Consider the following 18040-nt stretch of genomic DNA (forward strand, 5'->3'; position numbering starts at 1 on the left):
TAAGGTAACGGCACATCTCTCAGAGAGAGAGAGCAGCAGAGGCCCAGCTGACGAAGATTGCGAGAAAGAAGACAAACATGCGGGTTGGCTGTATGTAGCTGTATGCTTTACATCTGCGAAGAGCAGAGATGGGGTGACCGTCTTAAGCCGCAGGCCACTTTATACGTTGATGGACTCATTCAAATGCAAACCATCAAATATCCAGACAGATAAAATTTTTCACTAGTACATTATACTCGAACAATGCCTGATGTTCCTACTTTACATTTGCAACAAAACTGTTATAAATAAATGATGATAAAAATTGTGGTGGTGTTTTTTTGAGGGCCCTTCCCATTTATATACAGGAGTACTTTAAGAGAAAAAAAAGAAATCTCATAAACTAGTAGGAGCCACACCGTATAACAAATAATACAGAGTCGGCGAGCTTGGTGGGTTTCACTCTGGTGTAGAGTCCCCCCCTGTCCCCTCCCCCCCCCCAAAAAAAAAATGGCAAAAACAACTCTTTTAGAGGCAGGCAGTTCTGTCATTGGGACAGTTTTTCCCAGGACAAAATAAAGATTACGGTTGTTCCCAGGACAGTCCTCTTTGTTATCCAGGATAGTGAGATCTTTGGGCATGGGCGTCTGAACAGTAGAGAAGAAAATTAAAACATTACTCCTGGACAACAACACTGAGAACAAATCCTGTCAGTTCTGAGCCAGCTGAAGAGCTAGTTTGTTGCCAGTCAATCAAATGATTATATTTATTATAAACAAGCATACACAAAAATGTGAATCTGATGCAAAAGTGCTTGGGGGGGGGGGGGGGGGGAGATAATTTGCATTTAATCCCAGTAAGATGGGGGGAGGGGCAAAAAAAGGAGAAAAATCCTATCTGAAAAGGTAGACGGCAATCTGCAGGAGACGGTAAGTACACATCAGCACATGGTGTTCAAACAAGGATATTATGGAGATACAGAAAAAGTGCTCTATCCGATCACTGACTTGTTAATTAGAGAGTAGGGTTTTGTGTTGTTTTTTCTTTTACCGAAAGACAAGGGCAAAAATAATTGAAATAGTTGGGAATGATTCCACGTTAAGAGATTGTATATGCATGTGATAATTTCACTTTATGTGGTCCGACAAATGGGAGGTCTTATATGTTAAAGGGAATCTGTCATGGCATACGCTAAATATATTTTAAAGTCCACCTGTCACGGTACACACAACTTACATTCTTACTAAAGAGAATAACATTTAATCTATACACTGTGCTAGCAGAAAAGCCCGCAAATGTATTAATTTAAAAAATGTCTAAATAAAAAAAAAAAAAGATACATTTTCCACACCTGTCAATCAATTCTCACCAAGCACACCTTCATAGCAATATACATTGAGGATTGACAGGTGGCGGAGACGCAGGAGAACCACCCTTCAAGCAGTGAATAGTGTTTTCTTAAGCCTCCTACAATGTATGAGCAGACCTGCTCAGGAGGAGGAGGGTTCTCCTTACACCATAACCTGCGATGGGCGTGAATTGATGCAGTATTTAAGGTGAACATCTACCGCAGTAGAAACTGGTTCCCTCTAAAATGTTATTAACAAAGATTGCGTAATGCTGGATTGTAGTGTGGCAAATCCAGCCACTTTAAACTGTATTTACTGTATTGTGTTACAAATGTGTATGTATGCCTTTAAGAACCAAGTGTATGTAGTGTGGTTCTTGCGAACAATGGCGTTCATATGCTGGCGGCATGAAAGCCGCCAGCCTTCCTGCAAATCGTTTCACAAACAGTGAATTTCAACACTGTTCGTGAAACAACCAAACTACCGAAGGGAGACCACACACAGGAGGTTGTGTGGTTCCCATTAAGGATTGCAACATTGTTGCAATCGGTAATTAAGAGGATTCAGGGTGGCCGCCGTTCGGCTACCGACCACACCGCGGTCGGACATCTTGGATCCTTTGTTAGCCCAGCGTTATTTGGTCGTCGAGCGCCTGGAACTAAAATCGTCTACTCGACGGCACGAATATCGCTGGACATCCAAGCCGTTCGGGAGTCCTGGTCCTTCGGTATTTTGTTCCCATATGTTAAATCGGTAGTTTGAAGTGAACTTAAATGTAATGTCTATTTCATGCGGCGTTCGGTTATTTAAGCTCTGAGCGGTACTTTCACGAAATGTGCGCTCAGACCCCAGCTATCTACCGAACGTCCATTCGTTTAAATATAACGAATAATGTAAAAGTTATGGGTTTTAATGTAAATTGTCAGTTCTGCTGCACGGAGGTATAATCCACTTAACTGTATATTCTAGTGGGAGTATCCCTCTCGTGCAGCAGTGCATGATGGGAGAAATGTTCAGGCTATTCAGTTCCCCATGTAGTCCCCTACTGTACAACCCCTGAAATGTCAGTAAGGAAACCCCTTGCATGGGGAATCCCATAAATACGGTGACCTGTGATTAAAAGCTCAGTTGACTCCCAGCCTATGTGTCGTCTAGTTCTTGGGAGGGAAGGATTCTTATAACGCTACCTGGATTATTGCATGCTGTATCTGCCTGCTTGGATTATTACCTGCTTTTCCTGTCTACCAGCGGAGACCCTGTGGATTATACTACCTCTCCGCTACATGTAGTGAATTCAAAACCACATTGCAAAATTAAAGCTAAAATAGTCAAATTATAATTACATCTAAATTTAAGATTTTTTCCAAAGCCTCACTAAATTCGCCTGAATTTTGCAATTTGGTATTAAACTCACCGTAACTAAGTGTTTAGTGAGTAAACCCCTCGGTGAAGGCAGTTTTTATAAAGTGCAATATGATGGCGATTAGGCAATTTCTGAAGACAGGGTAACTTTTAATCCTATTCCCCCTCCTGTGTTTCCAGCAGCTGGATCGATCACACAAAATCCCCTCCCCAAATTCTTTACTTCAACTCAGTGGGCATCGTGCCAAATACCTGCCCCTGCAACTCACTGCATGCTTCTATACGGCCCATTCTCTCTTTGCTCTTACATATAGAACATGAATGGATAAAACACACCCAACCGTGCTCACAGGCTTCAACCATTAGCAGCCGAGATACTTTATACACAGCCAATTTCCGTCTACTTTTCGCACATGTAGGTACATACGTATAGATTACACACCCACTGCCAAGATCCCTCGCTGCTCTTTGTCTTTATTCATTATTTTATACTAAACACCCGAAATGTACGTGAAATCGAGCAATTTAAACTGGTCGCTGAATATTGTGAAATGCAGTCTGCGTGCCCCTTTCTATGGACCCTGCAGGTGACACATATTGTGTATGTGAGCACAATAAAGGCTTCTAAGGCACAAGGTGGTATTTAAATAGTATTTGACCTGGAAAGGTAGATTTAGTTTCTTACAAGTTTGGGATGAAAGGCTGAATAGATCATATATATTATTTTAAATGTTATCATAATTAAAAATGACATTATTACATCCAGCAAAACGATTTCAGAACGCAGCAGCTAAACTTAGTAATATCAATTTCCTCTGTCTGTCTGTCCGCACAATATTCCAATTAGGACACCATGCACGGTGGGTTATTTCACTGAAAGAATACCCATGCGATTTCAAGGACACCGGTTCACTCAGTGGAATAAAAGGGGGAGAAATAGTGTTGTAAATTGCATTACTGGCCGTGCCTAAAGGGGTAGATCCACGGGTCAGTCTAGTGTAAATGCATGCCAAGCTACCTGCCAATTACATAGGCTGGCCCACTAAGTGAGGACAATGCAGTGAACACTTTTTTGGCCTTGTCTGGAGGGTCCTAGTGCGTTTGGCATAGCTAGCGCTCACATGTCTAACCATCTGTTCCCACTACACTTTTTGGGGACCTGGGATGGCAGGGCAGGGCCTGACAAAAAAAAATAGCAATTTTTGACACGTTGGAAAACTGAAAAACGTAGGAGAATTTATCTAATTCAGCTATTTTGCCCACCAATATGTAATTCTCAGGACACTTCTAAACTCCCGCTTTTATGTTGAATCCTATAGGGCTCCAGCAACATACAGATCAATTCTCTGATTGGTCAATATAAAGTTTGCCATCCGTATACTACAATTTGTCAATAAGCCTTATTAGAGACAGAGTCACTCTTGTTAGAATCCTGTAAACAGCTTCTGGTCTAATTAACTATTGAAATGCAGGAACAACATAATTAATCTGACACCCCTCTAAATGCCGGCAGGTTATTATTCAGCAGCTCACAGATTATCTGGATTAGTTAAGTAAATATAGCTCTCTGGGCTTACTTAAATAGGTACATTTTCTCATTCGAAGTTTTGATGCTCCGTATTGTCGCGTATAACGAACACTGTATACCGATTTACGCCATTTTTGTTGCATTTTCATTTTGCACTCCCCCCCCCCCCCCCACCTAGGAAACAATATGGAAATGGCACGGGTGGAAAATAGTGTTGCAAAGTGAAAACCAAACCATGGCAGGTGTATTACATGATCCTCAAATGTATCTAACGCTAGATTCTGTACAGGTTTGCAGGTTTGTTAGATGTAGAACGTATACACATAACAATCAATCACACTGGGGGCTCTAGTCAACAGTTGGAAAAACTAAATGTCAACTTCCAGCTGAGCTATTTTGGTCTAAATTTCCCAACTTGATTTCCACTGAATTTACCACACCTTCCTATTTAGTGAATAAGTCCTGAAGTTATATATTTGGCTACTGTAGATGCACAAGCACATGCACAACAACAACGACAACAAAACGAACAGTCTTTTCTCTTTTTAGCACAATTGACAAGTTATTGATAATTATAATGCAGAACAGGAAAGGTAATTTGGAGATTTTTTTGCTTGCTGAACCGAGATTGCTTGCTGAACCGAGACTTCTGAAAAATGACAAGAGAACTGCAAATTTATTAAAAAAAATTATTAAATAGTTAAACAGAAAAAAAAAACTTTTTTAGCTTTCTTATTTTAGTTCTAACATTTTTTTAAATTCACGTTTAATCCCCTAAAACTCCCAGTTTAATTATAAAAATAAAACATCATTGATTGATAAATAAGATTGATAAATAATCCGGTAATTATTGGGAGTTTTCCTTTTTCGTTGCTGACCCAGTTCTCTTTGCTGGTGATAAACGTCTTTAACACAGGGAGAAAGGGGCACATGGTCAAGGCTCAGTCATTCATCATTTCTGTGAGTGTGAGTGAGTGTGTGTGTGTGTTTATGCTGTTTGTGTTTTTATATGTTGCTCAGTGTGCTGTTCTATGTATATGTATGTGTCTATCAATGGCTGGCGAGATAATTGGCATGAGGGGAGCCTGCAAACAGGGGCTTCTTTGGGCCTCAAAGATTTAAAGTTGACCCTGACAATAAAGAAACAACATTTTGATACTTTTCGATCAATCTGTAACAGCAACAAATTTACATACAGGCATTACTTACGTTTCTGTTGGCAGTCTGACATTTTATTGTACAATATATATGGGACCCACTAATTTTATCACGTATTAAAAATAAACACTACGTCAATACACTAATGAGAAGAAAGGCCTAGTTAAAGCACGTGTTTGGCTTTACATTTACAAAGCACAAAACCTCTTCGAAAACGAAACTCTCTGAAAAACCATCTAAACACAATTCTCACCGTTTTATTTTTGACAGATTACACATTCCCTGTTATAAAAAATAATTTTTCTTTTTTTTTTTTTTTTTACGTTATTTCGGTAGCTGAATAGATCTCCAGAACCGATATCAGCTTCACAATGTACTCTAAGAGGCGTGATGGAGAACTACATTGTCCTCATATTCAATACAGTAAATTCCATTACTCGCTACAGGGCTCCGATGCAGTTCATTCCTCTCCCAGCTGTGCTGGACTGTATACAGATAGCAATAAAACTCCAGCAACAACTGCTGCTGTAGAGCTTTACAGAAATCTGATATCTGCATTCAAGCTCTGAGCCCTGGGGGAAGGAGGCAGGGGCCCCACTTTCTGAGCGAGAAAAGAAAGAAAATGTGTTTTAAGAAGACGTCTCGCCCCTGCAGCCGCTGTGCATTGCAACTCACATCTAGGTGTCTGGGCAGAGTGGGAGTCCTCTACAGCTGTAGCAAAAGAATTGAGAATAATTGTTCTTTTTATTTGAAGGCCTTGGGACTGGTGACAGACTAGGGCTCCTAGCCGACAGATTTTGAGTGTCTCTAGCCACATGGCAAGTATATAGTTTGCAAGTTAATGGGTCTCAGAGTAATCTAGGAACCAGCCTCATACTACCTCTTAAATAATTACCAAAAAGTCCTACCAAATACCATCCAAACTTATTCAAGAGACATGAAGATTCCACTCAAATTCACCCAAAACCTACTAAGATTCTATTTAGATTTCCCCCAGATTTATCAACGCTCTGTCAAAATTCACCCAAGAACCATCAATATCCCATGCACGTTACGAACCTTCAAGATCCCATGAAGATTCACGTAAGATCCAGCCAAGGAAAGACCTGCATTAGGCCGGAAAACTTTGGATAACCTTGGAAACTATTACGTCAAAGAAAGCATCATAGACACATGAAATCACATTAAAGGAAAACCAATGAAAACATGCTAAAATAAGTTACACAGAATATTCACAACAGCAACAAGAACCCACATCCTGCTTTAAAATGCTACGCGTTATATTACATAATATTGCCGCATTGTCAGGGTCTACAGCTCTTGGAATAGTTGGATGACTTTAGACATTCTAATTTTATTAGGAAATACAATGTCACGCTACAATGGGACCATTTTATTAACCTGTATACTTTAATTTCCTTTATTTTAATTTGACGTATTCCGTTTGCTCAATTTTATTTTCTTGTAATCACAGTTCTATTCTCTCCCCAGCTGAACAAAATTCTCAAAATACCTATAAAACAATATTGGAGGGCATTGTTAGCCAACTAAGCATGATGTGCCGAACAATCGCTGAACTGGCTAAACATTCCAGGAATTGATGCTAAATAGTTAGACAACAGTATAGGATGGGTTCATTTCTTTAGACTTGCACAGGAATAAATAGCTTTGCTCATATGGTGGCACGTTTTCACTGCAGAAGTCCCTGGACTACATTTCCACATTATTAAGTGTCTTAAGTAACACGATTAATGGATGATATTAGCTAACAATTCGTTACACTCTGGGAGTTCTGAGGAAAAGAATGATGGGATTTGCTAGAGGTTCGGGTCCCTTGGATCAAGAACCAACATTCTGTCTCCATGCTATTTCAGTGTGCCCCAATACCCACCACAAATGGTTACTATGGCAGCACTGATGGTATCGGTGTTATGGGTACCAGCAGACTCTGGAAAGAGTTTAATGAAGGCATTTTGCCAAATGAAGTGTGCTGTGTATTATGTTACAGTTTGATAATGGATCACCGATATCCATTTTAAAACTCACAAATATCATCTCAAGCAAATGCTGTGTAAGAAAATTTGGCCTCTGTCAAAAAAAGGTTAAGAAGCACTGGATTAAGCTATATAATCTAATTAATATTCTAATTTGGCTACGGAGGTCTTCGTAAGGAAGGGTCGTGAGATTCACAAACAGTCCATACATTTACAGAAGAACTAGAGAGCAGGACAAGTAATTGAAGAAGAAAGACAAACAATCTATACACAGACTTTGCTGAAGGCTTACACAAAAGCCCCAAAACATGACAGATGTGTTTCAGTCTGGAGATTTTATCAAGTTGTCTTTATTACATTATCAACAATCGGAGGGATGGAATGGAGGAGTCCTGCCATCTGACCATTCAGGAATGCGCATGCGTGGAATGCATTGGGATGTCCTGAAGTGACTTTGTACGTAACTTTTTATAGACTTGTTCTGGAAATCTTGGGTTGGCAGGACATGGTATGTACAGTTTGGGGAAATAGGCCAGTATGGATTGTTTAGAGATTGGTTTCATGCAGCCTACATGGAGGAGGACATCTTCTTACTATACTGATATGGCTCTTAAAACATTTTTAAAGAAGAGGAAAGTATCCACAAATAGTAGTTATTAGATAATGTGTATAGCTAACCAATAACGCACGCTATAGTAGGGCTCAGATTTCCACTGCTGGCGGTATTTATTGCCAGTTCTCACACATTGTGCCAGTTTGCTTGTTTTTGGCCTGGATCCTTCATAAAGTGTCAGATTGAAAAATAGCGGAATCCACCTTCCAAGTTTAGTAACACTCTGCTGGAGTTTATTGCTCGCTGGTGGGAATATTGGAAAATACAGTGTGTGTCTTCCTACACTGCCAAAGCAAAATTGTTGCAACCGTCCAAATAATCTTAACTGATTGGATGCACTCTCTAGTTTCGATCTTTAACAACGGTGCACGATGCGTCTCCAAAAATAACACAGAGTAAGAGGAAAGCTTAAATCATTATAGTACTCGAAAACCAGTCTATAAATATCAGTTATCAGAATAAAAAAGGCACCCCAACTTTCATGTTTCACCTCCTGACAGAGGGTGGGATTGCTGAAACTAGTGAGATTTAATTGTTTAGATAGTTTGGGCAATATCAACGGCCAGTGCATATTTGCAACAGGCTTCCATAGTCAACTCTATAACTTGTTCATTTGGTGCATAAGCACTTCACCTGTGATCGTCTGAGCAAGTTGTTCTTAGTGTGTGAATACACCTGACTTGCCGAATTTCACAGGCATTTATTGAGCACTATATCTACCATACTTGAGGTACAAGTTTGATACAATATGATACTGTAACAGATACCCTGTTCTGGATTCCATCTTCACCTTATCCCTTTTACTGTGCCACTGGGATTTATGGGTTTAAAACCCCTATTTGTATCTACTTTGGACGAGAATTCTTCTAACTTTCAAAGTGCCACTTCGAACCACCGAACAGCCAGACCACACACAAGTAGAGTGTGCAGCCTATTGACTTCCCATGCTGGTAGTTAACCAGAGCCAAATTGACGAACAGCTGGGTGGTCGCCATTCGTACAGTCGAAGATGTGGCGGCGGCCATCTTGTTTAGTCAAAGGTGTTCAGCGGTGTCGAGTTCATGGAACTCAAATCAGACACGCGACAGCACGAACACCGCTGAGCAGTTACCTTCCAGGGAACTTCGGCTATTCGAACGGGAGTCCAACGGTGTTCGACTGACAGAAGCCCACGAACAAGAGACACACACTGACTATGTTCATCAACTGTTATGTTCGATAATTCGAAGTGTATTTCGACTGTTTGAAATACACTGGCTGCACAGCCTAATTCTCTGGAACTGTTTTGGGCATGAAACTATGCGTGCGGTCGGTCAAAAAGAGACTTCCAGGAAATTCCTGAACCCATGCTCTGATCTTGGTAATTTCTGTATATGTTGTTCACCCAGATCAGGGCTATCGGGGATGTGACATTTACGGGGATATGTTGTGTTTTGGGGTACTTATGATACTTTATAAAAATGTGTGTTTTTTCACCTGGGGATAATTAAGTTAATGCATTAGCTGCCTTAATTATCTCCCAGGCAGAGGGGAGGGATTGTGTATACTGTATGGGAGTGTCTCACTGTATAATTCTGTTTTTATTGGTTTGTTAACATTGTGACCCTGTGCCCAACAAGGTCCGCGTGGGTGTCACCCTTGTTGGGAAACTTGCACTAAAGGCCAGTGTGCCTCCATTAAAATTGAGTTCCTGTTTAACCCTCAACACGTAGCTTGGTCTCGTGATTGGAGGGGAACTGCTATATCACAATTAGCTCTTTTAAGAGCTTTACGGCTATTAGGGATTACAGGTTGGCTTGGAGGTCTATGGAGAAATACTGCAGCGCTGCTCTGACTAGGGGAAGATGACGTCTCTGGCGGTAAATACCCCTTCTCACTCTGGGTAACTGTTACAGATACATACTTAATTTACAAGTTTTAGTGCTTAAATGCACTTAAATATAGAATATTTTGTTTCCTTACTATAAAGCTGTTGGAGCTGTTAGCTTTTCTATCTTAATACCAAGATGATGCAGGTGTAATATTTAGTCAAATAACGATAGGCAGTAAATTGGACCATTTAATATGGTAAACCAGGTGTCTAGTTTACTTAATGTTTTGTGTCTCCTAATAATCTTTAGAGGAAACATTAAAGGGACTCTCCATGCAATCTTCTAGTAATTGCAAATATCAGTAACAGACATTTGAATGATTACCAGCTTGGCAGTGAATTATTGCTACAAGCACAGAAACAAAACATTAGCTTTCAGTTGTGTTTATGGTCCAATACTAATGCTACATTGTACTTAATATTTTTTATGATTATGTTTAGTTTCTGTCCTGTACAGACATGTGGAACATGAAGGCAATTAATAAAAAAGACCAACGGTTGTCACAAATCACAGGAACGTACTCAGTGACATCCTCAAGATTTACCTGTTGCTGTGACTCCAGTTTTATGTCCTCTTGTACCGGCTTGGCCAAATTTGGAGTGGAGTTACACTGATCAATCTGTTCAGACTTCTCCAGTTTTACTTTGACATCGTCCAGACTCAAAGCAGGCGCTGGTTTCACCTCCTTCTCATCCTTGTCTAGTAAGTGTCTTAACAGCTGATGATCCTTTGAGTCCTTTTTCTTGTCAGTGTAAGGTTCCATCTTAATGTCCGCTGTGCCTGTTGAAGTCTGGCTATTACCAGATCCTGTGCTTTTCTTGTCATGTTCCAAAGTCAGAGTACTAAGGTCGGAAGGGCTTCCTTCCTGAAGGAGTCGGTGCAAAATCTTATGGCGTTCTGTCAAAGAACTGTGAGATGATGGGCAGGTTCCACTTGAAGAATTGCTACAGCTTGAATTAGGCACAGGGCAGGTTAATGGGTCTCGACAATTTGTGTCCACATCTCGCAACTGTTGCTCAGCAGTGGTTGCCAGAAGCTGCACAAGTTTGTTACTAGAAGAGGCCAAGTGATTTTTGTGTTCCCCCTCTGCTCCCCTCTCGTTGCTGTTGCCAATGTTGTTGTCCTTTGGCTCCATTTTTATAGACTGCATATTAAGACGACCAGGGGAATTCTGAGAATTCATCTGCCGCAGGATTGGAGAGGTTGTAGAATATCCAATAGGTGTGTTGGCTCCTTCGTTGATGCCTTGGACTGAATTCATGGGGGTATTTGAAAAAAGCCTATTATTGTTGTTAAGGCATGGGCTGCCTGTCATGCCTGGAGACTGGGCAGAAAATCCCACAGGGGTATTAGGTCCTTCGTTCAGAACAGGCATGGAATTGAGGGGCACATTTGAAAATGGTCTGTTGTTGTTGCAACCACTGCTCGAAATGCCCACTGGGGAGTGTATTGTAGGCATAGGGGGAGAAAAGGGATTACCTGAAGCTCTAGATCGTGAAACCAATCCTGGGCTACTCCGCAGCCTAGGAGACATGAATTGCGGTGGGCTGATCCCTGGACTGCTCATAGGGGAATTATTGAGGTTAATATTGTTATTATTAGGGAGTCCGGCTTGCCCGGGATTTAAGGCAACATTTGTTCCAATCTGACTTCCAGGAGAACACCCATAGCTTGCTTGGCTGGTGTTGGTACTGCTGATGTTATGGATGCCAGTGACTGACTGTTGGATTATATTGGAGGTCAGCATGTTGCCGCCGGACGGAGATGGAGAAGAGAAGGCCATCCCTTGAGCTGGGGAGATGGTAGAGTTAATTGAGGGACTGAGTCTGGGTAGTGACATTCCTGAGTTAGTGTTTTCTTGAGTACAAAGTGAACTCTGGTCCCTAGTGGGGGGGGGAGAGAGAACATAATCAAATACTGAGAGCATATTGTACATTACCATATTACATTATCTATTTCATGTTAAGGTCAAAAGACAAATCATGCGACAACATGTCTTTTTACTTGATGCTAATTAAAAATACCAAAGGTCCAGGCCACTCAGAGGTGTAATAAGTCAGCAATGCTTCGACCCCACAATGAGGTCTTTATCAAGCTAACACCTCAGTGAACAAGTGCCTGGACCTTCTGTACTTTGGGTTGTCCTAGAAGGGAATGCTTACCATGGTCTGAATTTGCCCCTTGTGGTTATATAGAAAGTGTACGGATTCCTATCTTCTTCATAAAACCATTTCTACTTGATGCTGACATGTATTTCATAGGGCTAAAAATGTACAGTATACATGTAAAGATAAATGCCTTCAGAAAAGGGGATTCAAAAAGTGTCACTTAGACACATGCTGTGAAAGCCCCTTCCCTTGTTCCCCATCATACCAATATGTTCGCTTTTTATAAATACATTTATTTTCAAGTTTATTGGATTATTGCTTCATACTGTATTGAGGCTGTCTTTCTCTTATACAGTAATTTGTTAATTGTATAATCAGTACCTTCCCACAATCTAATGGAAATATACTGAATTTAAGGAGATGGTCGAAAAGGCCACTGGTTAGTCAAATCCTCATCAACATGTTTTGTAAGAACCAATGTAAATATAAGAAGAGAAACACAAGGTTAAATAAAAGTGTTTCTTTTTTGAAGTCTTCACTAATATGGATGTAACACAGGATTAACCCTGGACAAAGTTCTGTATTTCTACATATATTAATATATCTATACAAATTCATACACCTGGAAAAAATTCCATATTTATGCACGTATTAATCTATACATCCATTTTTATACACCTGGACTACATTAACATATTTATAGATGTATAAATATATACATACATACATACATATATATACACCTGGGCAGCATTAACATATTTTAAATTATATTTAGCATTTTTTTTTGGCTTGGGGGAAGAAATGATCTTTTACCCTTTTCACTTTTTTTTACCCTTTTCACTTCTTTTTTGTATTTAAGAAACTACCAAGGAAACCATACTGAGCCCAGGCTGCTGAACAACAGAAGCCCTTCGATTTTACCACTTACTCCTGGCAATTGTAGTATAAATTGGGACTTCTGTGCCCTGTTCTGACATAAATAATATTAAAGATCAAAGCATGAAAAAATATTTTAAATAAATACTCCTAATATGCTTTTATGTTATTCTTTTTGTACAATGCTTATTGTCATGTGATTGGTGCAAGTCCCAAATCCAGTCTAACAGGTGTCCTGTTATAGAGAGGTTCACCTTTCGATGATATGAATTCCCATAACGAAGGGCTGCATGTCTGGACTCTGCGGATAACACAGTTTGCACTTAGTGTGTGCACTGAGTTGGGTCCCGTCGCTCAGAGTGAATTTGTACGATGGGCTGCAAGCGGTTCCTCTTGTCATCACTAGGAAAATGAGAACAAAATCACATAAAAAGAGCAAAGGGACATCATTCTACTAGTCTAACTGTATATAACTGTAACCTAACCTACACAGTGCGCCTAACGTGTGTGGGAGCCTGGGGTGTCCCTTTAATAATATAAACCCACCCAGTATGACTGTAACATAACCTACACAGTGCATCTAACGTGTGTGGGAGCCTAGAGTGTCCCTTTAATAATATAAACCCGCCCAGTATAACTAACTGTAACCTAACCTACACAGTGCATCTAACGTATGTGGGAGCCTGGAGTGTCCCTTTAATAATATAAACCCACCCAGTATAACTAACTGTAACCTAACCTACACAGTGCACCTACCGTGTGTGGGAGCCTGGAGTGTCCCTTTAATAATATAAACCCACCCTGTATAACTAACTGTAACCTAACCTACACAGTGCACCTAACGTGTGTGGGAGCTTGGAGTGTCCCTTTAATAATATAAACCCACCCTGTATAACTAACTGTAACCTAACCTACACAGTGCATCTAACGTGTGTGGGAGCCTGGGGTGTCCCTTTAATAATATAAACCCACCCAGTATAACTAACTGTAACCTAACCTACACAGTGCATCTAACGTGTGTGGGAGCCTGGAGTGTCCCTTTAATAATCTAAACTCACCCAGTATAACTAACTGTAACCTAACCTACACAGTGCATCTAATATGTGTAGGAGTCTGGAGTGTCCCTTTAATAATATAAACCCACCCAGTATAACTAGCTGTAACACAGTGCATCTAACGTGTGTGGGAGCCTGGAGTGTCCCTTTAATAATATAAACCCACCCAGTATAACTAACTGTAACCTAACCTACACAGTGCATCTAACGTGTGTGGGAGCCTGGAATGTCCCTTTAATAATATAAACCCACCCAGTACAACTGTAACCTAACCTACACAGTGCATCTAATGTGTGTGGGAGCCTGGAGAGTCCCTTTAATAATATAAACCCACCCAGTATAACTAACTGTAACCTAACCTACACAGTGCACCTAGCGTGTGTGGGAACCCAGTGTGTCCCTTTAATAATATAAACCCACCCAGTATAACTAACAGTAACCTAACCTACACAGTGCACCTTACGTGTGTGGGAGCCTGGAGTGTCCCTTTAATAAAATAAACCCACCCAGTATAACTGTAACCTAACCGACACAGTGCACCTAACGTGTGTGGGAGCCTGGAGTGTCCCTTTAATAATATAAACCCACCCAGTATAACTAACTGTAACCTAACCTACACAGTGCATCTAACATGTGTGGGAGCCTGGAGTGTCCCTTTAATAATCTAAACTCACCCAGTATAACTAACTGTAACCTAACCTACACAGTGCATCTAATATGTGTAGGAGTCTGGAGTGTCCCTTTAATAATATAAACCCACCCAGTATAACTAACTGTAACACAGTGCATCTAATGTGTGTGGGAGCCTGGAGTGTCCCTTTAATAATATAAACCCACCCAGTATAACTAACTGTAACCTAACCTACACAGTGCATCTAATATGTGTAGGAGTCTGGAGTGTCCCTTTATTAATATAAACCCACCCAGTATAACTAACTGTAACACAGTGCATCTAACGTGTGTGGGAGCCTGGAGTGTCCCTTTAATAATATAAACCCACCCAGTATAACTAACTGTAACCTAACCTACACAGTGCACCTAACGTGTGTGGGAGCCTGGAGTGTCCCTTTAATAATATAAACCCACCCAGTATAACTAACAGTAACCTAACCTACACAGTGCACCTAACGTGTGTGGGAGCCTGGAGTGTCCCTTTAATAAAATAAACCCACCCAGTATAACTGTAACCTAACCGACACAGTGCACCTAACGTGTGTGGGAGCCTGGAGTGTCCCTTTAATAATATAAACCCTCCCAGTATAACTAACTGTAACCTAACCTACACAGTGCACCTAACGTGTGTGGGAGCCTGGAGTGTCCCTTTAATAATATAAACCCACCCAGTATAACTAACTGTAACCTAACCTACACAGTGCACCAAACGTGTGTGGGAGCCTGGAGTGTCCCTTTAATAATATAAACCCACCCAGTATAACTAACTGTAACCTAACCTACACAGTGCACCTAGCGTGTGTGGGAACCCAGTGTGTCCCTTTAATAATATAAACCCACCCAGTATAACTAACAGTAACCTAACCTACACAGTGCACCTAACGTGTGTGGGAGCCTGGACTGTCCCTTTAACAATATAAACCCACCCAGTATAACTAACTGTAACCTAACCTACACAGTGTACCTAACGTGTGTGGGAGCCTGGAGTGTCCCTTTAATAATATAAACCCACCCAGTATAACTAACTGTAACCTAACCTACACAGTGCATCTAACGTGTGTGGGAGCCTGGAGTGTCCCTTTAATAATATAAACCCACCCAGTATAACTAACTGTAACCTAACCTACACAGTGCATCTAACATGTGTGGGAGCCTGGAGTGTCCCTTTAATAATATAAACCCACCCAGTATAACTAACTGTAACCTAACCTACACAGTGCACCTAACGTGTGTGGGAGCCTGGAGTGTCCCTTTAATAATATAAACCCAACCAGTATAACTAACTGTAACCTAACCTACACAGTGCATCTATTGTGTGTCGGAGCCAGGAGTGTCCCTTTAATAATATAAACCCACCCAGTATAACTGTAATCTAACCTACACAGTGCATCTAACGTGTGTGGGAGCCTGGAGTGTCCCTTTAATAATATAAACCCACCCAGTATAACTAACTGTAACCTAACCTACACAGTACATGTAACGTGTGTGGGAGCCTGGAGTGTCCCTTTAATAATATAAACCCACCCAGTATAACTAACTGTAACCTAACCTACACAGTGCACCTAGCGTGTGTGGGAACCCAGTGTGTCCCTTTAATAATATAAACCCACCCAGTATAACTAACAGTAACCTAACCTACACAGTGCACCTAACGTGTGTGGGAGACTGGAGTGTCCCTTTAATAATATAAACCCACCCAGTATAACTAACTGTAACCTAACCTACACAGTGCATCTAACGTGTGTGGGAGCCTGGAGTGTCCCTTTAATAATATAAACCCACCCAGTATAACTAACTGTAACCTAACCTACACAGTGCATCTAACGTGTGTGGGAGCCTGGAGTGTCCCTTTAATAATATAAACCCACCCAGTATAACTAACTGTAACCTAACCTACACAGTGCATCTAACGTGTGTGGGAGCCTGGAGTGTCCCTTTAATAATATAAACTCACCCAGTATAACTAACTGTAACCTAACCTACACAGTGCATCTAACGTGTGTGGGAGCCTGGAGTGTCCCTTTAATAAAATAAACCCACCCAGTATAACTAACTGTAACCTAACCAACACAGTGTATCTAACGTGTGTGGGAGCCTGGAGTGTCCCTTTAATAATATAAACCCACCCAGTATAACTAACTGTAACCTAACCTACACAGTGCACCTAACGTGTGTGGGAGCCTGGAGTGTCCCTTTAATAATATAAACCCACCCAGTATAACTAACTGTAACCTAACCTACACAGTGCATCTAACGTGTGTGGGAGCCTGGAGTGTCCCTTTAATAATATAAACCCACCCAGTATAACTAACTGTAACCTAACCTACACAGTGCATCTAACGTGTGTGGGAACCCAGTGTGTCCCTTTAATAATATAAACCCACCCAGTATAACTAACTGTAACCTAACCTACACAGTGCATCTAACGTGTGTGGGAGCCTGGAGTGTCCCTTTAATAATATAAACTCACCCAGTATAACTAACTGTAACCTAACCTACACAGTGCATCTAACGTGTGTGGGAGCCTGGAGTGTCCCTTTAATAAAATAAACCCACCCAGTATAACTAACTGTAACCTAACCAACACAGTGTATCTAGCGTGTGTGGGAGCCTGTAGTGTCCCTTTAATAATATAAACCCACCCAGTATAACTAACTGTAACCTAACCTACACAGTGCATCTAACGTGTGTGGGAGCCTGGAGTGTCCCTTTAATAATATAAACCCACCCAGTATAACTAACTGTAACCTAACCTACACAGTGCACCTAACGTGTGTGGGAGCCTGGAGTGTCCCTTTAATAATATAAACCCACCCAGTATAACTAACTGTAACCTAACCTACACAGTGCATCTAACGTGTGTGGGAGCCTGGAGTGTCCCTTTAATAATATAAACCCACCCAGTATAACTAACTGTAACCTAACCTACACAGTGCATCTAACGTGTGTGGGAGCCTGGAGTGTCCCTTTAATAATATAAACTCACCCAGTATAAGTAACTTTAACCTAACCTACACAGTGCATCTAACGTGTGTGGGAGCCTGGAGTGTCCCTTTAATAAAATAAACCCACCCAGTATAACTAACTGTAACCTAACCTACACAGTGCACCTACCGTGTGTGGGAGCCTGGAGTGTCCCTTTAATAATATAAACCCACCCAGTATAACTAACTGTAACCTAACCTACACAGTGCATCTAACGTGTGTGGGAGCCTGGAGTGTCCCTTTAATAATCTAAACTCACCCAGTATAACTAACTGTAACCTAACCAACACAGTGTATCTAACGTGTGTGGGAGCCTGGAGTGTCCCTTTAATAATATAAACCCACCCAGTATAACTAACTGTAACCTAACCTACACAGTGCACCTAACGTGTGTGGGAGCCTGGAGTGTCCCTTTAATAATATAAACTCACCCAGTATAACTAACTGTAACCTAACCTACACAGTGCATCTAACGTGTGTGGGAGCC

At 41.0% G+C, this 18040-nt stretch overlaps 1 protein-coding gene across 6 annotated transcripts in view; it reads right to left on the bottom strand.

Moving 5' to 3' along the window:
* NCOA1 (nuclear receptor coactivator 1) overlaps positions 1-18040 on the bottom strand; it is a 456420-nt gene that overhangs the window by 56669 nt on the left and 381711 nt on the right. For all 6 annotated transcript variants that reach the window (XM_063441994.1, XM_063441997.1, XM_063441996.1 and 3 more), the window contains exons 9-10: positions 13096-13243; positions 10399-11737 (exon numbers count right to left, since the gene is read on the bottom strand). In XM_063441994.1, coding sequence (XP_063298064.1) covers positions 10399-11737; positions 13096-13243 — 1487 coding nt within the window. The remainder of the gene's footprint in view (positions 1-10398; positions 11738-13095; positions 13244-18040) is intronic.

Source organism: Pelobates fuscus, chromosome 2 (assembly GCF_036172605.1).
Source record: "Pelobates fuscus isolate aPelFus1 chromosome 2, aPelFus1.pri, whole genome shotgun sequence".
NCBI classification, from domain to species: domain Eukaryota; kingdom Metazoa; phylum Chordata; class Amphibia; order Anura; family Pelobatidae; genus Pelobates; species Pelobates fuscus.